General features: G+C 34.0%; 1 protein-coding gene across 2 annotated transcripts in view; it reads right to left on the bottom strand.

The window, feature by feature from the left end:
- The window catches only part of LOC113227927 (protein cueball), a 50,079-nt gene extending 34,240 nt beyond the window's left edge, over positions 1–15,839 (bottom strand). For both annotated transcript variants that reach the window (XM_026461024.1, XM_026461025.1), the window contains exon 1: positions 15,682–15,839. In XM_026461024.1, the coding sequence (XP_026316809.1) occupies positions 15,682–15,745 (64 nt within the window). In that variant the 5' untranslated portion in view covers positions 15,746–15,839. The remainder of the gene's footprint in view (positions 1–15,681) is intronic.
- Between the last annotated feature and the right edge of the window lie 8,905 nt (positions 15,840–24,744).

The raw sequence follows: 24,744 nt of genomic DNA, 5'->3' as shown, positions 1-24,744 counted from the left end.
CGAGTAAATAAAATAATGAAATACAACCAATATTTAATGAATGACTTTGTTAACAATCCATGGCAAGAAACTCAAACGAAAGCCAGTCTCATGCTACAACAAAACAAAAAATCAAAGAGAATATAAGTGGCCAAGTAGGTACGGCTTGTATTTTAATATATTACAATATTTTTTTTATAAAGGTTTAGGGCCCGGTTGCAAGACCTATATGGCCAATTTAACCAATCAGTAGGCAGCTTAGAGGATGGAAAAAAATAAGGAATAGTCTAAGGTAGGCAGTAGAGCGAGAAGTATTGTCATAATTGATATTTTAGTTAGCAAAATTACGACGTTCTTTTTTTGAAATTTCTCAGTTCAATAGCGAGTACAATAGACAATAGAATTTTTATTTTTGGTCATAACTAAAAAGAGCGCCTTTGTTATATGGTTTATCAAATTATAATTGATAGATAAAAGTACAGGAGTAGAAAAAATGAATGTACAGATTGACAAGAGCATACCCACCCGACATATCAAAATTCTTCATTTGCTAGTTTCATTAGTTTCATAAATTTGCAAAACCGTGTGCATGTCAATATTTGTCTAATACTTACTGTCACTTCATCAATGTCATATCAAAGTCTTATCTATATCAGGTTAGATATTCTTGTGTCCCAGCGTCGTGGGTCCCAGCAACGTGCCTACGTGACTGCGCCCACGTCGGGCGAACAATTCGGACTCGTCTTTCAGTATTACATAACGCCAATCACTCGATTTACTGTGGGATAAATAGATGTCATGTATTTGTGTTTGCTTTGCTCTTGTTACGATTTTTATTAACCATTGTGACAAAAGAAATCTATTGCGGTACAGAAAATTATGGCCACTAGAGCATCGGAAATTGAAGCCTTATGGTGAAACGAGATCCAAAATAGACCTTGAGGTACTCCCATCACACGGAAAATCGGTTTTTCGACATTAAAAATACCGAATTCAACTTGTTTTTTTAATTGATAATGAAACTTTGCGGTCCAAAACACGATTGACTTCGCAAGATAAAACAGTTCCACAAAATTTTCATTTCAAATTCAATTTCATTACATTCTTATTAAAGAAATTTACATGAAATTTTCTGTCCCGTAATGCGTAATACGTATGTTAGGAGACTATGAGCTTATTTTACAATAAGAGAGTAATTTTTATTTTGAAGTTGCCTTTTTAAATATCACTCAATAAATTGTTCCGTGTGTGTACCAAGAATCTTCTTAAACAACTAGGTTCTAAAGTCAAAAAACATTTTATAAGCTTATGAGTAGTGGGATTTATTTTTTTCATCCTCTAAGAGTGGGATATAAAAAAATATACAGATATGGCGCGATTATGGATGCTCGATCCGCGATAAAGAAATACCAACCAGAAAAAAGAAAAACCAGATTTTAATGAAAATAAATTATAATTTCTACTTCGTGTATCTTTTACTCTGAATTTTACAGAAGTTAGTCAACCACGATACCATTTTCGCCTTAAAAGTATGGAGAAAGTCTAAAGCAATTTGCTTATGCTTGAGATCTGTCAATAAGATACGTCAAACCACTAGGCTATCACGGCTCTTTTCAGATAATATTCGTTAAGTTTAAAAACATCGTTACAGTTCGCGAAAGAACTAAGTGTGAAAAAGTTGTGTTGTGACAGAACATCGTCGTGCGAAGATTTATGAGTAGGTACTACAAATAAAATGCCGTAACACTGCGGTTTACCTTAGTCGAGGTACTGCTAATGTTAGGTACTTAAACTGAAGAAGACAAACAAAACTAGTTAATGCCTACGAAAACTTCAGAAACATTATGGGTCATATTTGATTATCGTTCACGAGTTTCTATGTACAATGTAGCTCTGTACAGAGCCAGTGGCCTGTAATAATAACACTAACAGCTAAAATATCGCTGACTCTGAGAACATTGTAAATATAATTCCTACGTACTTGTAATAAGCATCAGTAACTATGCACACGTGGTCATTTTTTGCGCAGAGTCACGTGTCGCTTGACAGACCACGTATTCAATTTGAATGATGGCTTTATGTATTTTATTTTTGTATTAAAAATTATTGATATATTCCATGTTTATTGCTGTTAAAGTAATAAAACACTATTTATACTATCTGTACAACTATGCATTGCAACTTAAAATGTTTGCTTAAGTTGTTAAAAGTCACGTTATCGATGCGTTGGACAGTAAAATTGATGCGTAGATAGAAACCAGCGAACTGACACGGGTGAATTTTTGTATGCCAGAGTTATTTTACTTAATAAAACATTTTAAATTGCCTAAAGTAATATTTTTGAAAATTGTGCAGGTTGAAGACAATCAGTATAGAAGAAAGTACACTTTTGCATATACAGATGTAATCGTAAGATGTCAAAAACATTTAAACTGACATGGAAAGTATGTTACCTAGTGAGTAAAACGACATTAACAACTTTTTAAAAATTACGGGTGCGGGTTGGGCGCATGTCGGGTCGGAAGCAGGGCGGGTGTAATTCCGTGTATTTATATGGACGATAACACACCAGAAGCAACCCGACACGCGCCCGACCCGCACCCATTGTCAGTGTCTTTCACGCTTTAAACTAGAAATATCAAAATTTTAACGTTAAACACTCCCACACATTTAATATGACATTCGTAGAGAGGGTTTAGTTTCGAACAAATGCTTTGAATACAAAATTTTGTACTTAATTAAAAATAAACATCACTTTGTTTTTATTCAATTTAAAAGAATGTTATATTTCTATATTTATAGAAGTTTCGTTATCTGTAAACTTATTGTTACCTTTTACAGTAGGTCAACTGAAGCACCTCTACAAATATCATATTAAATGTATGGGAGCGTTTAAAGTTAAAATATTTAATACTTCTAGTTTTATTTAAAAAAAGTTGATGTCATTTTCTCACTAGGTATCGTACTTTCGACATCATTATACCATTTAAAGGTTTTTGATATCTCTAATATTTACGGAATAATCGCCTGAGCACATTTAACGATTACAACCTGTATAATTACACACTTAGAATTACAAAAGGAAATGCGTGTGTTAACTTATCGTCATAAATAGGTAATGCAAAAAATATCATGTGATTCAGCAGGGTCAATTTGTTACTTAGGTTATCTATATTTATTTACAAGTTATAATACGACAATCGTATGTCTCAAGTTTTATTATCACTTTATATAATTATTACAATAACACTTTAAACAAGTACATACACATTTTTCATTTCGATTGATAAGTTATTCTTTTGCGGATGTTTCTGTCAGCATTCTGGTCACTGTAAGCTTCAACAAAGAAAACTGAAAGTTCTATTAAATAATATTGTTCAAAATTACATTGTGACAAGATATTAAATTTGTTGGCACAGAGCTGACAGATGTTTAGTTCTCATAACGAATTTTTATTGTCATCGAACTACAAAATTGTTTGCTTTTACGCAAAACTGGAAAAAAAACTTTGTTATGGACACTAAATATCTCTGTCGGTTTTCGGCAAACAAAGTTTTTTCAGAGTAGCATTTGCATTGAAATATTATTAAATCTGCTTTTGTCACCTGTTGACAACCCATCCTACGTTTCAACTTTCTTGAACTATTGATAACTAATAGAATTGCAAGGAAACACACTAGGGTTCGAATTTAACGGATTTTTGTGTCAATGTTAGTTTGCACATAAATTGATTATGTTTTCCAGCGGTCTGTGATGTTTCCTATCCATCGATTACTAAATCTTCACACACCGCCGTCATTTATTTCTTATTCTTATTCATTTATTGCCGTTCATTTATTTCCTATGAATTATAATTCAAAGGTTGTCTGGCAGAAATCGCTTAAAGCGATAAGACCGTCCATAGTACCACGGCTTATTTCTTTTTATTTTAATTATTGCATTGTATCCATTTTGGTGTACAATAAAGAATTTTTGTACTGTATTGAATAAATATGGATCAGAGTTCCATATGGCAAACTCAATTTGGCGTGTTTATTTTGATCGATAATTACGCTACAGCATTTCTGATATAGTGACATGAGTAAGAGTTCGGAATTGCATATATGTCACAAATACCACAAATACAAAATCACAAATACAACCACACATGTGCAATTCCGAGCTCTCGCCGATGTCAGAAATACTTTATTTACACATTTGTGAATTTTTGTTTCATTTACTCAGTTGTGTTCTCCAATCAATGGATCGAAAATGCTGTTGTATTTGGCTTTAGCTACTTTATTTTAGCTGCAAAACACCGCAAAAAAGTCGACGTAGACCCTTAAATCTATATAATGCCACACAAAACACATTTATGTGGGTAGGTTGCGATAAGATACATTACAGGTAATAAATTAATTTTTCCTGTATATTACGGAATAAATGAAGTATGATATTTGCTTAACCGTCGGATGTTAAAAACTAGGAACTATCAAACACGTGTTATCCAAATAATATCAGTGCTGCCATTGACTTACAATTATATGGACGTCGGGTCCGCGCTAAAAAGTGTCCGCACTTGTAAGGCGCTAAAATCGTATACAGAGCGCCAAACTCCGCTTTAGTCTTCGTTTGTTCGACTGACAGCGCGATACTGCGATGACATTACAATTTAAATTTCGAATAGCTTGACCTGGGACATTTTTTTCGTGGTTTTTGTATTAGACCCGTCGTCCATTTATTTGTAAGTCAATGAGTGCTGCATGCTATATTGATGTGTCATTTATATACGATTTAATTTCAAAGTGACAGGACAACACTAAATATTAATATAACTTAAAGCCATTTTGAGATAATACAATGTTAGTTGTCATGTGCGAAATATGAATTTGAAATATCTTTAAATACTAGTAGACTTATATTAATGTGGTAACTTATAACAAAAGTCCACATTAATAAAATATATTAATGTGGACTTACGTATAAAACTTTGCGACTCCTATCCTCTCGAAGCTAAATTACGCTGACTCTGTATTTGGAGGCTGTCTGCTTGTGCGCACACAAAACTTTATCCAGCGCTTGCAGTATGCGTATACCAGATTTTGTTTCCCTATTCCACGTCGAGCACATGTCACACCTTTTTTAAATAATGTAAGTATGTTTAAAATGGAAGCCCGATGGAAATTACATTTTGCTTCTTTACTATTTGGAGTCATGAAGAGCAAGCAGCCGTTATAATTACATGACAAGCTAAGTTTTTCATCTATGCATGTTAGACATGCACCTCGTCTCGTATGCCCCCGTCACAGAACAGCGCGCTTTCGAGGTAGCTTTCGCTATGCTGCCTCGAAATGCTGGAATAATATACCTCCGCCAATCAGAAATGCTTTCTTGTTATTTGTATTCAAAAAAATTGCTCAAAGAGTCCTCCGCCAATGAGAAATGCTTCCTTGTTATTTGTATTCAAAAAATTGCTCAAAGAGTATCTGCTAAATCTTCAAAAATATCCATCGTAGCTGTTCATGTGCCGGGGACTTATGCGTTTTAGTTTAATATTGTTCGTCTGCTTAATTGTAATCAAACTTCTCAATTAATTAATTAAAACTAATTTTATAATTTTATCAAATTAAATATATACACGTTCCTATTTTATCATATTAATTTCCATTCAATTGTATTGTAATTTGTTGTCGTACTTCTCAATTAATTAATTAATTAAACCTTATTTTATAACTTCATTAAATTAAATATATACACGTTCCTATTTTATCATATTAATTTCCATGCAATTGTACTGTAATTTGTTGCGCATGACATGGTTACTTATGAAATGGTAACTACATTAATTATATTTTAATGGATTATTCCATTAAAATATAATAAAAGTGTTCATGTTTTGTGTTTAAATTAATATAAATATGTGCTTGTCTCATCCAATGTCTTTAGTGTCGCCTACTATGTTCCGTGTCACGTGTGTTCTGTTGCCGGATCCGCTGAAAATCAGCGTCGTAGCGCTTGAATGTGAGACGACAACAAGTTGAGTGGGTCACGGTTTCCTTAGCAGCACACTCGCTTTGTACTCTATATATGTATTTAGTTTCAAATCCTTAGGTTGCTATTACTATTATTATCAGTATTATTATTATTGTTTCAAGGAATAAATGATTTCTATTCTATTCTGTAGTGAAAATGGAAAATTTGAATTTTTGTTACTTTTTATATGAATAATATAGAGGTAACCTGAATTCTGCCCTCCGTGTAACTAACTTTTAGCATTAGCATTTGGGTAATTTTTAGGATATTAGCACCTAAGGTTTTTTTGTCATTGAAAAATTTCAATTACGCTGATTTTGCTTAACAATAAAACTGAAACTATACAAGTTATACAAAAACCGCTCATATGCGAGGATTGTAGACTCGTTTTGCTGATTCCAGCCATGTTAATAACTCAATTTCGCTAAAAATGTCCATTATGCTACTTATGATAAGAGGGCAGAATTATTTTCCTTAAGATAGGCGTTAAATGTATTTTGTTACGAATGTCATATGTTGGAAATGAACGGTGCAATACAAAAAAGCATAATAAGAAGACATTTTACCTAATACATATGATATTTCGAATGCTTAGGTTTTGGCGATTATAAAATTATTATTATTATTATTTATCATATTGGGAATAAAACTATTTTTTTCGGATGAAAATCGCGTATATTTCTTTTTTTCAAACAAATCAAGGTTTTGGAATCTTCACAGGTCCCATGGTCACGGTTGACTGAGATTAGTTATGAACGAGTTATATTATAAGTTACGAGTTAGTAATATGAAATCAAACTGAACTATTCTGCAAAAAGCACAAAACGCAATTTACACGAAATCTACGAACTAGATAATATACTATTTTCAAAATACAAACGAATAAGTTACATCTCATGAGCCTCACCCAATTCCTCCGACTGTTTTGTAAATACTATTGAAAATCAGCTAAGAACATAAACAAGAGCATTTTGTTTTGATTATCGCAATCACAAAGATAATTGAACTAGTGAGGTCCCAATGTGGTTAACATGTGACTAATCAAATACAAACGACACCTGCCGACATTAATGTCGCCAGAGACGGAGTTGGTATTGTTTAACCTGAAACGGTGTCAGATAGAAATATATATGTATACACTTGGCAGATATTTGGACCATAAGGGACTCAACAAACTTAACACCACTGAATCATTTTAAGTTAGTTAGTTCCCACGCTATTCTGAAACCGCGCGATTGCCACCGCGTCTGAACGCAGGCTAAAGCTCCACCACCGCCACCACCAAGCGCACGACTTGACGTCACTTACTATTATAAAAAAAAAGTGAAACACACAGTTACATATTAGTACAGTTAGGGATTTGTCACGCAAAAAATCGGACACTGTATAGTACAATATCGTTACATTTTATTAAATAAGTGTGTAGGTAATTAAACGACTATTGAATAATGTAGCTAAGTCATTCATTCAAGTTTAATTACTAATTTTAGTTTCATAATAAGTATTGATTAAGCACGTCCTTCCGTTCCAGATTTCTAATGTAACTTTAATACTTTAACCTAACTGAGTCATTGCCTCTAATTGGCATAACATTCACGGTTCACCACCGTCCTTTAAACTAATGTTAGTCTAAAAATTATTATGTGTAACAAGAGATGTATTTTTTAATTTTTTTCTAACTTTTTTCTTACACTGGCCGTGCCCTAGATTCGTCCCCTGGCGTCATCAGAGGTTAATCAAACAATAGAGGTCCAATGCAATGATTTCAACTGAATTAGGACAGTCGCGTGAGAATGCTGATTGTGGTAAATGATTATACATTCCTTTACAAGTTAATGGATCTAGATGTCGTTCTCTAATTATCGGATTTTGTTAAACTGTAAAGGCATTTAGGGCGAGGTGAATTAGATATGGCTGTAAAACCGTAGCCTGTGCTCAAAATTTTAGCCCTTATGTTGTACTTTTTACATTAATAAAACATGGTGTCTTTTGGAATTTTTGGAAAAGAACTACCAACAAAAGTGAGATTATAAGCTCACAATGAAATAACACTTGTTTTTCATTGATTGTACTACATTTTTCGTCTTCGTTTTTGTTCAATTATTCATCATTCATTAGCATTAAAAAAACTGTGCTCAAATTGTTTTCACAGAAAAAAGACTTAATGGTTCGTAAGAAGTTTCCTTGTATCTTCTATCCTTCATCTGATGGTGATACCATCAACCCTTTTATACGTCCCACAGCCGGGCACGGGTCTCCTTTCAGACGAGGGTTTAGGGCATAGTCCGCCACGCTGGCTCGATGCGGGTTGAGGACTTCACAAGGTTTCCGAGTGCTGTGAACCTTCTTCAACGTGCAGGTTTCATCACGATGTTTTCCTTCACCGAAAAGCTCATGATAAATTTCAATTTAAATTTCGCACATAAATTCCAAGAAACCCAGAGGTGTGAGCCCGGATTCGAACCCACGACCCTCTGCTTGAGAGGCAGTAGGTCAAACCATTAGGCAAACGGCTTATCATATCTATCCTATCGGACTAAAAATACGTACGTAACTGAGGTTTACACTATAAGTGACTTATTAACAAGTTACCTTTATAGCAAGGTAACTAAATAGTAATTACTATCCCGGATAAAGAACTTAGAAGTCAGTAACAAAATAGAACAAAAAGTTTTAACAATTAGAACATCAATAATTCATAAAGATCACTAACAAGGTCGTGTTCATTACATAAAATTGTTAGAGAATCGTTTATATAAGAAAATTGAAGTATACCAACTATAACACGGCAATTCATTGGAACCAAGATTATCTCTTTGCAAGAAAACAAGGCTGAGGCTTTATGTAGTCATGATTCCGTGATCTCCATTAATAGCCTGACATTCAGACTATTTTCAGGTAATTGCCAATAAAATTTTTCTCCAGGTTTCTCAGCCATTTGAGGACGCAATTTTGGAGAGTTTATCAAACAGGGCATAAGTCTTTACTAAGTTTGAAGAGTGTGGTTCGCAATTTATTTTGAATTATAAATCGGTTAATTTCGGAAGTGTAATATAATATTTGTTTCTTTATTTTTTCTAGTAACTGCAGCTGACTAATTTTCATTTTTAAAGCTATAGACAATTCTGATTCCGACCCTGACAAAATTTCCCAATCTGACTGTCCTTTTCAGTCATTATAAACCTTTACACATTCTACTGCTGGGTAAAGGACTCCTTCATGAAGAGGAGGATTTAGTCCATAGTCCGTCTAGTTGGGCAAATGCGGGATGGGAACTCACATGTTTTCCAAGGGATTTTTAATCTAATAGTTTATTTATTTTGGAAAACATATAGTCTTTTACAAATTGTACAAAAAAAATCATTAAAAACAACAGACCCGATTGTTCCATTCAATAAGTGCAAAGATTATAAAATTTGAATTTGTACAATGGATACCCATCCAAATAGGAAAAAAAAAGATCCAAAACATTCACAAATTTCGTGTCACAGGGATTCGATCAGTCGTTGTCATCTTAATTAAGAAGCAACCGTAAGCTCCCCCACCATCTATCAAACATACATATCACGTGTCTTCCATTGGGGTTGGTAGTGGCTATGGACCTCCACCTTCTACACCCTAGATAAACCTGTTTTGCATTCTCCACGGGTGTTTTTAAATAATTTACGACGGGACGAACAAGTCGTGTGCCTGATGGTAAACTACACGCCTATCCATAACAGTTGCAGTACCACTCAAAGCTTTAGATCGCAAAGATCTGAAGGGCACTGCCACTGCACCCGTCACCCTGAAAGATAAGTTAGCAAGTCCCATGTGCCTGTAATTTCACCAGCTATATTAAAATACTGAGGGTACCCCGCAGTGGGATGTACAGAAGAAGACACACGATTCCCATCAACTTACCTAACTTAGCTACAGATTTCTTAGATTTTTGACAATTGTTACTATCGAACAAATTGTAAGCATCTACGCCTACGCCTAATTTAAATTCCTCAATGTCGTTCGACAAAAAGTACATTGTCGACTGCTGCTGCACATTTATTCAATTTTGTCCGATCACACGTGTCACTGCACACGTTATAGTGTCCTTCCCGCATAGCCAAGAGCTTGATAGTGAGTGTCACTATGATCAAAACTTATGTAGAAAAGGTACGGCAGATCACACGTGTCAATCATCAAAAAATCGAGCAAATCTGTAGAGACAAACACATTAATTCGAGTTAGTATTAGCATCGTATTGGCTTTTCAGCAACAAATGTCTTGTATTGTAGTATTTTCTGTGTGCTTTGTACTCTCAACTCTGAATTTCGGTAGCAGTAGAGCTTTTTGTTAAGGAGTTTCTCCAGGGAATTACTGCCGCCATACCTGTTTCTGCCGTCAACCAATAATGTGAGCATAACTGTATTCTGTTAACGGCGTCACCACAAGCCGGTCCGAAAAATTTTCCTGTTCATGTAATAAGAGCGAAAACGAAGTTGTGCGTTTGACGTCGGCAATCGAAGCGGAAGAGACGCAACATCTTTTCGCTCCTTTTGCATGCACATAAAGGTTCTTTTGACCGGCTCAAGGCATTACGTGAGTATAAATGTGGTGAGTCCCCAAAGGTGCTAGTACGTATCCCTTAGATCTTTGTGATGTAAAGCTCTAAGCAACATTGCAACTGTTAAGGGTAGGTATGAAGCTTGTCACTACCGCCCGTACCTACACACTGACTCGTACACGTTTTTTAAGGTATTCACAATTTATTAAATGCTTGCTATATTTTTTATTTCACCGCAAACAAGCTAACATTCCATGCGTTTTATGAGGAAAGGAAGAACTGATTACAACATATTTATTTAAATTTTTACCTGTTAATTACCAAAGCGGTTATGAAATATCAAATAAAACATGTTGAAAATGATTTGTACATAATTATCTATCTTAAAACACCAAAATACGTAGATTATCATTTAAAAAATGATATTTTTCACTTCTCATGCTCTAAAAGTACGTCATTATAGCCTTGCGTAGGTACGCAATCGGTACGGTAGGTACGGTATTAAATGATGCACTTTACGCCACCGGGCGTAAAGTGCATCATTTAATACCGATCTTTATCGATCTTTTTAATCCTAGGGATGAAAAAGTATGCAGTTTTTTTATTTACTTCGAGTGAGCTAGACAAATTCAAACAGCCAATACTTGCTCCAGTTTGTACCAAAAAGACTACGTCCGGTTTTAGTTCTGCGCCTTTTCCGCATAGACTGTGCACCATATTAGTTTCCCGCTGTAGTGCGTTCGTGTATGGACCATTTAAGCGACGTGATCGTTTTTCATGCTTAATTGACTTATTTTTTTCTCGCAATCGAAGTGAAAAGTAAAGTTTTCACCTCAGGAGTAAAATCCAATACCGACCCTCGGAGTAATAGACACCCTCGCTAAAGCTCGGGTTTCTAACCACCTCGGGTATACATACATATTTAGGTTCGTTTTAGTCCCTCGCCAAAAAATATACTACTTTTCGGCTCTAAAACGTGTACCTATAAAAATATATTTATTTTTTTAAACAAACCAACTTTTCGGGCCCTTGACATGCCCCGTACATCACAAGTAAGTTATCAACTCGCTGAAACCAATTTTGCGTTGCATTTACTTACACAATTCACCTCTTATTTTTATCCCATATATAATAGGTAGTACCCCTATCAAACACTGCAATATCTTACCATGGTATGCAAAAGATAAACCCACAATGTAAACCATTCTTAAATATGTGTAAAAAAATTTTTGTAAAAAGGAAATGAAAATGACTATTATTTGAATGATTCAACTCTTCGTAACAATTGGATGGACTTACTAATGTGTTGGTCAAAAGGCCGTGCGGTTTTTGCCACGAGCAAAATTTTAGTTCAAAATATTGTCTATGGTCATTTTAAAAATAATATTTTAGCACGCGTTTTAATAATTTTGTTTTAAGAATTATCTTTCATGAACTATATAGTTTTAACCCAAACTTTTGAATCGTAAGGGTGTCTTATTTCATCATGATAACGCCAAACCAGACAATTGCGAAGCCATTAAAAAGTATTACAGCTAGATTAGGATGTGTTACCAAATCCACTATATTCGCCCAACAAAGCCCCTTCAGATTTTCAGTTGTTTCGACATGTACAAAATTCTTTGAATCGACACTTTGATAACAATTTCAGTTATTCATCAAACGACATTCAGGATTATAACCTACAAGTATATACAAGAATTTTCATGAAAGGGGAATCCTAAAATTTACCCAAAAATGAAAAAAGATTCTAGATCAACATGATAAAAACATAATTGATTAAGGGTCGTATTCCAGAACTCTACTCAATACTCAAGTGAGGACTTGAGTATTGCAGTGAGCACTGAAAATCATAATCAAGTACTTGCCATTAGGGTCGTATTTCCAGTGCTTGAAATCATACTCAAGTCTGCTCAAATCCTGAATTGAACATTGAGTAGAGTTCTAGAATACGACCCTAAAATTTGATTTTTTTTTTCATGTTTTTCAATTAAACTTTGATGCCGCAGAAACTTTTTACCTAATCCGATACCTTAAATCGCTTGTCCGTAAATGATTCATATTACTTAATATTAAGCTAATCGTCATATATCAAACTATTAATTAAATGTACATACTCATGGTTTACTTACATACAATAATAATAAGGTCGATTTTGATAATAATGATGGTAGTGGGAATTGTCTAATTAAATTGTTCTGCTCTGTGTGAAACGATCCAAAGCAAAAACAACAATGATTATACAAAAAGCAAGTTTTTAAATTAAGTTTTTTGTATTAATTTATAAGACGTTAGTGTAGACTAGTAGCAGTGGAGCTACTCGTGAAAGAGTTCGTCCAGGGAAGTATTTATTTCTGCAGCCAAGCGGTAATAGAGAAGTTATTGTAATTATTACAGTGTTCCGGTTTTGAAGGGCAAGGGTGCTGGTGAAATTACAGGCACATGGAACTTGTCAACTTATGTCTCAGGGTGTCGAGCGCAGTGGCAGTGTCTCTCAGATATTTGCGATTTACAACTCTGAGTGGTATTGCGATTATGGACAGGCGTGTTGCTTACCACCAGGCGCATGATTTGTTCGTCCCGTCACTTAATTATTATAAAAAAAAGTATTATATATTAATAAAAAATAATAAATGGCCAGTGTTATTTTTGTTAAACGAATGTCCTTACATTATTTCGGCTTTACCGCTTAATAGCATTGACCACTTTTTTTATTGTTTCTTAAGCTGCGGTGTTATAATTTTTGCCTTTGGCCTACATATATATGTTTTTGTAATGCCAGTTATTTTGCTCGAAAAAAATGTAATGTGATAAGATCCTTGAGTGTAATGAATTGATAATACAATAGGGATCTCCTTGCAAAGTTCAGTACTTTATCAAGATATTTATGATAATTACCCGTTATACATTTATCCCATAACTAATCATGCTGATTCATAATTTTGTCTCTTTAATTTTTAACTAAAAATGACAAATAATGAGAAAACTAAATAAACACGAAGAAAAATTTTTGGGCAAAATTATTAGGTTTGTGACTCTTGAGACGTAATATAATATAACTGTATAGCCGTAGCACTTTGCTGTTTCAATTAATTTTATAAATATCAAGACCTATTTTATCAATATCGCAAAGATCTGAGGTGCAAGCGACAAGTCCCATTGCCTGTAATTTGATCAACATAATACTAATAAAAATAAATACAACAGATGAATTTTGAAATTCGAATTTTAATAGCTTGGCTACTGACTGCTAATATTAAAAATTAAATTCAAACTTTGTATTCTACATGTCTTAAATACTCAAACGTTTTCATTCAGGTGACCCACCGATCTTAATCTTAATGTCAAGTTTTAAAGCTTTCTGGTAAGTCTTAACTGGAGATTAAATTTATCAACTAGTTAATATGAACTGCCTCCCAAATTGCCTAAAAAAAACAGTGCTCGTTTTTGTGGTATCTTCATTTTGTGTTCTAGTACGTACAAATACCTGTGTTCAAGTACGTACACGGCAAAAACAGATTACTTAGAAAAAGACAAAATTCTTTTTACGAAGACAAATTTATTAAATCCAACAAAACTATCCTCTCCCTATAGAATAATTACTCTAGAGAATAATTACTTGATAACAGTAAAAAAACGTCTCAAAAGTGTATTTTAGTTATAAGACAGAAATATTTAATCCAAGAGCAAATTCATTTACTTCAAGTCACAAAGCCACTCTAGATTCAACAAAATATTTATTAGTTATCAGAAATGTTCGATTTTGACTTGAAAAAAAAGAATGAAAAATTGAGAGGTACTTAATTATCTGACTGAAGATTTATGTTTTCTAATATCAAAAAGGTAAATTTACAGGGTTATGGACCCGACAGTATGTCTCACTGGCGTGAAAGCACACAGTTCAGTGCCAAACCTTAAAGTAGCAAAAATAGGACTAGAAAGTTTGGGAACCTATAGTGTAAAACCTCCCCTAGAAGGCACCTGTGACTAATATGGGTGACTCTAATGAATTATATAATCAAATTAAATAAACATTATTTCATCATTATGTCATTGTTCAATATTACTTAATCATAGTAAATTACATTTTGGAAATAATTATTTAATATTCCCATCATGGCAAAGTGAGTTATTTCGCTTGATTAGAGTGATTCATTGATAAGCACAAGAAGCATTTTACCTTCAAAATGGACCACTTAGTTAACAGTGTAATAATAATAATAATAATAAAAATCTGAAAATTCTCTGTTGAGTCAAAACCGTTTTTTATGTTATGAGTAAGTGGCGCAGATATAGGTAAGGTGGCAGTATGTCTCTGGACGAACTCTTTCACATCTCTACTGCTGCTAAAAAATTGCATAGTATCAACATTACGTGACATGGTATTGTGTTACTGAGTAAACAACGAGCATAAAATATCATAAATAGTAGGAATAAATAGAGGAGGTTATTGCAGTGACAGTGGAACACTACAGACAAATGTAAAAAATTTACTATTTAATCTCAGATTACAAACCAATAATAAACAAATATTAAATAATTAAAAGTTTTTTTATCTAAGTATTAATAAAATTTAGACCTTGTTAACTATTGTACAATGTCAATGAAGCAACGACGACGTGTAGCTTTAGAAATTTTTATTCAAGCGTGTAAATAATTACTTACTTATTATATACTACAAGTACGAATTTTTTGTCGGCAACGCGAGTATTAACGCATAGTACTGATAATGATAAATTGAAAAATATCTCGGTAAACGCCGAAATAAAGGCGCCATAATAACCTGTAAAATGCCGCGGTCGGTTTTTCACATTTCAGCTATTCGTATGTGACCAATAGCAAAAGGTGCGTAATTTCATACAAAGCATTGCCCGGTAACGTAATCTTAACTCGGTCGGGTTACCGCGCTGGCCTACGTGACTCCGAGATCCCTAGCAATGGTGTCGTGGCGGCAAACAAATTGCCGCCTTATTGACGTCTACTCCTCACGTGTTATATAAAATATATACCCCAAAAATCCTAAACTGTCCACTAGCTACCCTTCAATAACCTTTCCGTCTAATTAACCTCTTATATAACAACAGAAAAATACCCACGTGCTAAAATGTCATACATCAGCTGATTTTCTATAAAAAGTATGTGTTACTTACCCCATGAACTAACTGTAGTGATTGTTAGAAGTATTAAGGCAAGGAGGCACTGTAACCTGCACATTTTGTTTTATGAATTTCTTCAAAGTTTTCTAAATGCACATTTATATCGAGAATTGTTGTCGTGTTTCAGATTGTAAAATGGAGGGCTAACACGTCCTCAGCGCTCGCGAGCTCTGCCGAAACTAACTAACCAACCAAACTGACTGGGAGTTGGTTTGTTGGGTGTGCTAATTTCGGTTCATTGAAGAGCGCATGCGAAACGATAATATCTTTTATCATTCAAGTATCTGCCACGAATTTGCTTTTTTTCGCTCTATTATTAATGTATTTTAAAGGTTATAATATCATCGATAAATAGTACTTAGTAACATGCCAACTAAATTTAATAATTCCCTAATATATATACTCTAGTAAAATACATAGCTGAATAAGTTTGACCTGCCTTATTATCTTACTAACCATTATATGTAAATAACATTGAATAAATCATAATAATTGTTAATGAATAATTTATAAATACGTGTGATGAGAATCAATGTATACCTATGCATTTTATAAAATTATAGATTACTAGTTTAAAACAGATGAAATAAGAGATCTGAGTGGCCACTTATTGATAGAGATTATGAAATTACAAAAAGTCTCTGAAGTACGGAATATACTTTCCTTTTTTGTTTTCTATCTTTTATAAATTTTATTCTCTTAAAAAACTTCATTAATTTGGGTGAATGCTTGCACTTACTTGACTGAAAAATTCATTTAAGCAGGTGTAATAGGTATGTGTTTTGCTTTAAAAATTTACTATAGTGTTGAATGTCGTTTCTCACGTGATGTGTGACCGAGTGAAGTCAAAGGAGTGTTAACTTTCTGCTTTCTCTATTAACACAATAAGTACTTCAAAGCACCAATAAAAATGTTTATTCTACGTGTTCTCGGGACATATGAAAAGATATTGTGCTTAATTAGTCGACAGCACGCTTTCACATAGATTTAAAATGACCTTTATTCAGCTTAATATAATAACAGTCCCAAATAGAAAGTGTAAAACCCATAGATATAGGATTTTTTCTATATCTATGGTAAAACCCAATGTACCGACTATATTTTCAAGTAATGGGTCTGGGGGCTACTCTCGATCTCCGTCCGACATCCGTCCGAAACAATTACTGCCAAATAAGCAATACTTGACCAAATGAAAAGACGCGTGATGCGCATGAAGCTTTAGATTACAAAGATCAAACATGAAGGGTGATTGGATGAGGCTGAATACGAAACAGCGCCTTCAGCATACCATACCTGACGCTTCCACAACTGAGCTACGGATCAAACCAGCAGACCTTACGAAATTTAAAAAAAGAAGTTGTGCTTTTTTCAGATGTTTGTTTTTGGTTTTTAACGCCTTTATACCGTGAAACGTTATTGTATTTATGATAAAAATGATCTATGGTTCAAAGTGTTAAGCTAAACGTGACTACATAACCATTGATCAAAGTATTTCAAGGATTCGCACGAAGCTTTTTGCTTCCACCTTATTCAATATTTCAAACGGCTACTTACAGAACTCCCTGTCTGCAGACTTGTTCCTTGAACAGTATAACTTCGGCCTTTTTGAGGCGAGAGTGAATAGGCTTTATTTAGGTGTGCATGCTCCATCTTCGACCTCATCGTCACCTCTAACAAACTCTATAAGAAAAGTTTTGCTTTTGTTTTCTGTGTTAAAAAAGAAGGGAAAATACACCTAACAACAGTGACAGCGTTAAGTAAGACTTAATTAAAATACGAGTATTTTTGATTACCTAGTAGTTTTGGTCAAGATTCAAAATTATCAAGATATTTATTTTATTTGATAATTATGTCATATTTATCTGATAATTATTTATGCTGATTTAAATTTTTGTCTCTTTCATTTTTGACTAAAAATGACAAATAGTAAGATAACTAAATATACACGAAGAAAATCTTTCGGGAAAACGCTTTGGTTTGTGACTTTATTTCTGAGATTGACATTTGAAACATTTGGATACGTTTCTGATGCAAACACTAATGTTTTTTTAATATCATGTCAATTATCAAGGTATATTTATCATGATAATTTTATCAATGATAATGATCACGGAACCCTGGTTTTGATGATCAAAAATATATTTATTACAACAATTTTTAATGTATAACGTTGCAATTACTTCATTACGGCAGAGTATGTAGAATAAAAGTTTTGTAACAATTGTAATAAAAGTAACTATTTTGCTAATCAGGAAGTTAAATCATCTGTGTGATCGTCCGTTCACCCGATATCTAGAGTCGTAATGGCGGGAGTGAGCGGACCGCAGCTTACCTTTATTCTCTATACACTACACCCTTTAAAAGAAATTCTAGTCCATACTTACAAAATACAGCTCTAAGGTCGTTTGATGGTCTCTTCGTTATCAAAGTCGTGTCTATTCAAAGAATTTTCTAAAAACCGAATCAAGTGAAAATCTGAAGAGTCTATATGGGCCAATACTATGGATAAGATTTGGTAACGACATTTGACGGCTTGGTAAAGGTGTGCGTGATTTACAATTTGCATGATGAAATACCGACACCTTTGAGAGTCACCAGTTCTGACTAATTTTTCATAAATGCAAAAAAAATTACCACCATCCAACCTATTTTTAAAACGCACGCTAAAATATTGTTTTTATAATGACCATAGACAATATAAATTTAAAAGAAAAAAGTTATTTTTTTTAAGTTGTCTTGTGGCAAATACCTCACAAAATTTTTACCAACTCATTATTTCGTTATTTTGACATCATTGAGACTCAGCTTAGGCAAAGTAATGAAATATTATTGGTAGCTGCTAAGAGTAGCTAAAACAGCTACTACCATTTAGCTGTAACAGACTATAAGCCTTGACAATTGTTACAAGATAAAAGAAAGTAAAATAGGAACTTATACTGAATTAAATCCAATTTCATAACAATTTATACATAAATACAACATGATAAAATTTTATCATTTCGTAATATATCTTGATAAAGACATCGTCACATTGATTATATTCTACTACTCATTCGTAAGGTAATTCCGTTGCTCACAATAATATAGAACACCATATACTTACGCTTTTGGATTCTCATTGGGATAGGAAAAGATTTTTGTTCACCACTTTGCACAATCGTGACCAACCTCCCAAGCTTCACTTATATTCATCAATCATTTCGGCTAAGCCCTCTCTCTTATTCTTATATTTTATTAGCAGTAGAGCTCTTTGTGAATCAGTTTCTACAGAGAAGTACTGCCACCTGTCCTATTTCTGCCTCTAAGCAGTAATGTGATATTACTGCGTTCTGCTTTTTGACGGGTAAGGGTGCTGGTGATATTTCAGGCACATGGCATTTGTCAACTTATGTGCTTTTCTCGTCATAAAAAGACTCTTCACTACAAATTCCAGCCTGTTTAAGAATATCCTAGATTTTTTCTGAAAGCGTTCATCGGGACCATCCTCCTCCAATGTTGCCTTCCAAATTGGTTCTATATATCTCTTTCGACACTCTACTTTCATTAATACGTTCCATGCGCCCAAACTACCTGAACCAGTCTCAGTTTTTTCTATCCTACTTTTATAACTATGTCATCTTCAAACTATGTTGTACATGGATTACTGCATTCTTCATTCTGTGAAATGAATTACCTACCATACAACACAGTTTTTAAAATATTATTTTAAAATTTACTGTTTTTTTCTTTGTTACCAAATTAGGGCGCGTTCCCACTATGTCGTGACGACAGATTGTCGTGCAGTTTACAGTGTCGTGGCTTGTATATTTAAATGAAGTTGTTCACATATAGCACGACACGATTAACTGTTGTTCACAATTTTTTATCGTTACTACGACAAATTGTCGTCACAGTGGGAACAGCTAGAACGACAGTCGTCAGACGATAAAAAAACGTCACGATAAAAACGTGGCGACAGACTGTCGCAGCTCCTACTGTCGTCACGTTTTATTTTATGCGTCACGTTATATTTTCTTTTCTTTGTTTGCTTCCTCTTTCGCATTTTTAAAAAGTAATACATTATTAAAATTTCGTCTTCATCCATTTCGAGAGAACACACACTACTGGTTTCCAAAAGAACATACAAGCGACTGCAGTGCATCAAACGGTTTTGTCCTGCAAACGACAAGGAGGCTGACAGGCGACAGTCGTTCAACGTAAAAAATCGTCCACGACAGATAGTCGTGCTAAGGGAACAGGCTAGACACGACAGTCGTCCAACGATAATAAAACGTGACGACATAGTGGGAACGCGCCCTGATGGGACGAACAAGTCGTGTGCCTGGTGTTAAGTGACACGTATGCCCATAGCAGTTGCAGTGCCACCTAGAGCTTCAAATCGTAAAGATGTGAGGGGCACTGCCACAGCGCCCGTCACCCTGAGACATAAGTTGACAAGTCCCATGTGCTTGTTATTTCGTCACTATCCTTACTTTTTAGAACGGGAACGCAGTAATGCTCACATTGCCGTTTGGCGGCAGAAAAAGTAAGGTGGCAGTATTTTCCTGGACGAACTCTCTCACAAGGAGCTCTACTTCTAGTAAATTATAATTACACTTCCGAATTAATCGATTTACAATTCTAATTATCGTAAAACAATATCTGCTACAATACCTGTTAAAACGTTTCAAGGAAAACGACCCTAAAGACAGTCTATAAATCTTGAAATAGACATATGTACGGACAACAAGGATTTCCGATAATAAAACTTCTTCCGTTTCCTTAAACAGATTGATCTGATCAGTGTTCGAAATAAATCAATAACTATAAATCTCTATTGTTGTAGTCACAATTATTATTAAGTGAAAGGTACTATTTTACTGTATATTTTCTTTTCCTTTACAAATGTTTTAACAGGTTATTGTCTAGTACCTATGTCTGGGCAAACCTTGGAGATAGGCATTGTAGTGTACTTATACGTGAATAGTGCTCTGTGTGTAATACTAATATCTATATAATTATTATTTTTTTGTGTTAAATAATAACAACGAATGGTACTTGTTAGTTCTTCTCTTTTTCGAACATGTTTTGACTGTAGCAAGGAGCGGCGCTGAGAAACACTCCTGAGACCTTTTTATCTCCTATACTGTCTGCTACTAAACTGTGTGTAAAGTAGGTTATTTATTTACTGATATGTTGAGATAAATAACCGATTTTATCATTATTATATATATTTTAGACTAGTATTATTATTAATAGGTATTATCATTAGTGGTCCGGATCATCGAAGTGGAATCAATGTCTTTTTCAGTTATAAAGCGTGAAACATACTGACAACCGTGCAGGTCGGACGCGAGTCGGGTCGAGAACACGGCGGGTGCAATTTCGTATATTTATATGAACGACATCACCACAAGCGGGAGCGGAACCGCGCTCGCTCGTGGTGTGTTGACGTCCATATAAATACTCGGAATTATGAAGCTCCCGACCCGACATGCTTTATTATCTAACCAGGATTGCATTTGCAAGCAGTGTATTTTAGTAGCAGTAGCGTTTCTTGTGTAAGAGTTCGTCCAGGGAAATACTGCCTCCTTACCTATTTCCGCCGCCTTTCCGGCCTCTTGAAGGATTAAGGACAGGGACAACAGGCTACATGGGACTGTCAATATTATGTGTCAGGGTGATGAGTGCACAGCAGTGGCAGTGCTAAAACTTTAAATAGTTGTTATATTTATAGTTCTGAGTGACACTGCAACTGTTATGGGTAGGCATGTCGCTGACTTGTTGCTACCGTAACTTACTATCATAAAATAAAGTTAAAAGCCAGAAAGAATAGTAAATATTTTATTGAAATGAATTGATTTTATTTTGATTTGGTATAATTAATGAAACTAAAACTAAGATAAGTAATACAATTTTACTGATTTATAAAAAAACAAAATTCAGTTACTTTTGTAGATTTTAGCTTTCGTGGTTATTCACTAAATGTTTATCATTAAGATACGAATTCGTCTTGTGCTAAGAAATCTGTAATTTTTTTTTTTTTGTTTGTTTTATAAATAAATAAATAACGCACACACTCAACATAGCCCCGCACTAGGGAAACCCTGTGTCGCGGGTGCCATGGACACACATATAGACAACCACAAATTACACCCAAACTCACGAGAGAAATAATTGTAGGCCATACAACTATTTCTCCCGGCCCGGGAATCGAACCTGGGACCTCTGCGTGGCAGTCCGGCATGGTAACCGTTCGGCCACGGAGGCAGTTAAATTAGAGATAATGATTCAGTAAATTTTTTGAATAGTTACCAATGACTTTTTTGCTGTTTTTTTTATTATATCAAGTGACGGGACGAACAAGTCGTGCGCCTGATGGTAAGCTACACGCCTGTCCATAACAGTTGTAGTGCTACTTAGAGCTTTAAACCTCAAAAATGTGAGGGGCACGGGATCGGGGGGACTTTACAAGTCCCATGTGCCTGTAATGTACTTAGGGATGTGGTAATTTACAAAAAAAATTAAGTGAGTTCATTGCCTTGCCGTTGTTGGTAGATAGTCGAAGTAGGTGGTTATGATTATACCCGTACGTACAAGGTAAACAAACATTTCTTTTAATAACTTTAACGTTAGTATTTAATTTAAAATATTACGGTAGAGCAAGGTTTCTTCTAGTCATGGATCCCTCTCAAACCTACAAGTAATTATTATTAAAAATATCGTCTATTGGCATATAAGTAGGTAATCATAGATCACTTCAATCTTGATATTTTGAGCACAAGCTTATCAGTGGCGCACCTCTGCACACAATATTCGAATAAAACCATCAACTAAACTTCACTATTTTCTTTGCACATAATTGGCAAGTTATTGTTTTCCTTTGATTAAACACCTGTCTAAATTCAATTCATCAATGTATTATTTTATACAGCATATAATAAATTATTACAATAAAACGCCGTATCTCTGTTTGCCGGACGTACTTAAGCCTATTTCCTTGCTAATTCCGAGACATGTAATTGGCTATTTTAATCGTCGTAAGGTCAAATTGCACAAATATTTAGAGCGTGTTAACTTACGTAAAAAATGATCACTATATCAATTTTATTACCTGCTCAGCATGCTCGTTAATATTACGAGTTTATATATAAGTGAATGTTTTTATTATGGCTACGGAACCTTGAAAGAAAGTGATGGAACTTTTTTAAGTTTATGTTTATGGCAACGGCAATGATTATTTTTAAGGGATTTGTTTTGGATTAAATAAGTTAAGTGCCATCTATAGCATTTTTAGTGAACTACGACGCACTCTAGTTCTTGAAGCTTGATGCATTTGTCCTTTGTTTAATTCGTGTATGAATGAACCTTGTGTTAGTTTTTAGTGTCGTATGCTACCGTAAGATGGCGATAGGTGGATATTTATCAAAATCTGTCTCTACATCAAGCTTCTTCGAGTGCAGTTTCACAAGGATACAGGGTGTAATCGTTCAATCTAGGCGATTATTCCGTAAACATAAGAGATATCTATAACATTTAAACTGATATAGAATGTTAAATTTCTTAAAAAAATTGTTAAGGAGAAAAACGACATCAAAATCTTTTTAAAAATAACTAGTAATATCCAAAATTATGACGTTAAACGCTCTGATACATTTCAAGACTTTCGTACATAGGCTCATTTTAAATTCAATACATATCATACAAATTATACATTTATTAACAAAATAAAAACTTAAGTTTGCATGTTTTTCGAATGATCATCCATCATGTCATGTGGCCCAAATCCCACAATATAGTCACTTTACAGTCGTAATTAAAAACACTATGTAAACACTCCAATGCTGCTATATTTTCAACTTAAAATGTACCATATGAAATAAAAACAGCAATGTAATGTAAATACTACTAACTGGCCATCAAATTTATATTTTCCCGTCCATTATAATATATCATCATGCCCCTATGGCTGGCTCTAGGTCCCTCCCTAGAGCAAACAAAACGGATTATAGTTATTGTATAAAGCAGCACTTGTTCGTCTAGTCCCCTAGGATCACAAGTACGGTCACCTCCAAATGTATATTTTGGCCTCGAAACGAAAAAGTGCACAACTAGCATTTTTATCAATATTCTTATTGAGGATCGGGACAAAAAGGTTAATGTACCTAATTTTCTTGTAGAAATCTATTTCAATAATTGTTGGATATTATAGTAAGGTAAGAAGATACGACTCACAACTATAATCAGGTTTTATATTTGACGATTATTAAGTTAAAATAACTAATATCAAGGGATCGTATTAAGTAACATACGGAACGTTGCCCTTATTATGTAGTTTAATTACAATAACGACTTTATAAATAACACAAAAAGGCACAACTGACTAACGATAATTATGCCCTTTAGTTCTATTATAAGTATTAAAAGTCACATTTAAGTTACTGTCCTTTACACAGTAATAATAAGTTTTTATTTACTTCGTACTACAAAGAGAAAATTAGTCTAATATTGTAAAAAATGTAATTAAAACATATTAAAAGTGTCTGTATAAAATAGGTACATACACATTTTCTTCTGGTAAAAAGAATAGACAGAAGACGTCTTCTGTCTATTCTTTTTATCAGAAAAACCTCACTTGAAAATATTTTAAACTCATTTATCTTCGAATTACGAATTTGCTCTTTTCTTTCTTCCGATCGCATATTTTAATTTATATCATCTCTTGAATAAGAATTATTTACAAGCAACAGATTGTAAGCAGAAGACCGACTGTACGCGGTGATCGGTTAGTGGTATTGCCTGTTCAATCTTGCAGATTGCTATCATTTGACACAGTAAATTCCAAATATGCTTGTATGTATAACGACTTTGCTAAGTAGTTATACAATTTCAAAAAACAAAAGCGTAAAAAATATTTTGAAGTGCTTTTAAAACTCCCAACTTTCTGAGTTTTTTTTCCAACTACATATGTGAAAAAAAATACAATCGAATTATGAATTTCCTTCTGTTTTGAAGTCGATTAAAAATATGTTTTACTCTTTGTTTCTGGTACAATACGCATATTAAGAGCCTATGAAC

Source organism: Hyposmocoma kahamanoa, unplaced genomic scaffold (assembly GCF_003589595.1).
Source record: "Hyposmocoma kahamanoa isolate Upper Pololo Valley unplaced genomic scaffold, ASM358959v1 220, whole genome shotgun sequence".
In the NCBI taxonomy this organism is placed as follows: domain Eukaryota; kingdom Metazoa; phylum Arthropoda; class Insecta; order Lepidoptera; family Cosmopterigidae; genus Hyposmocoma; species Hyposmocoma kahamanoa.
The sequence above is the reverse complement of the archived record's forward strand: the minus strand, read 5'-3'. Positions and strand labels throughout refer to the sequence as shown.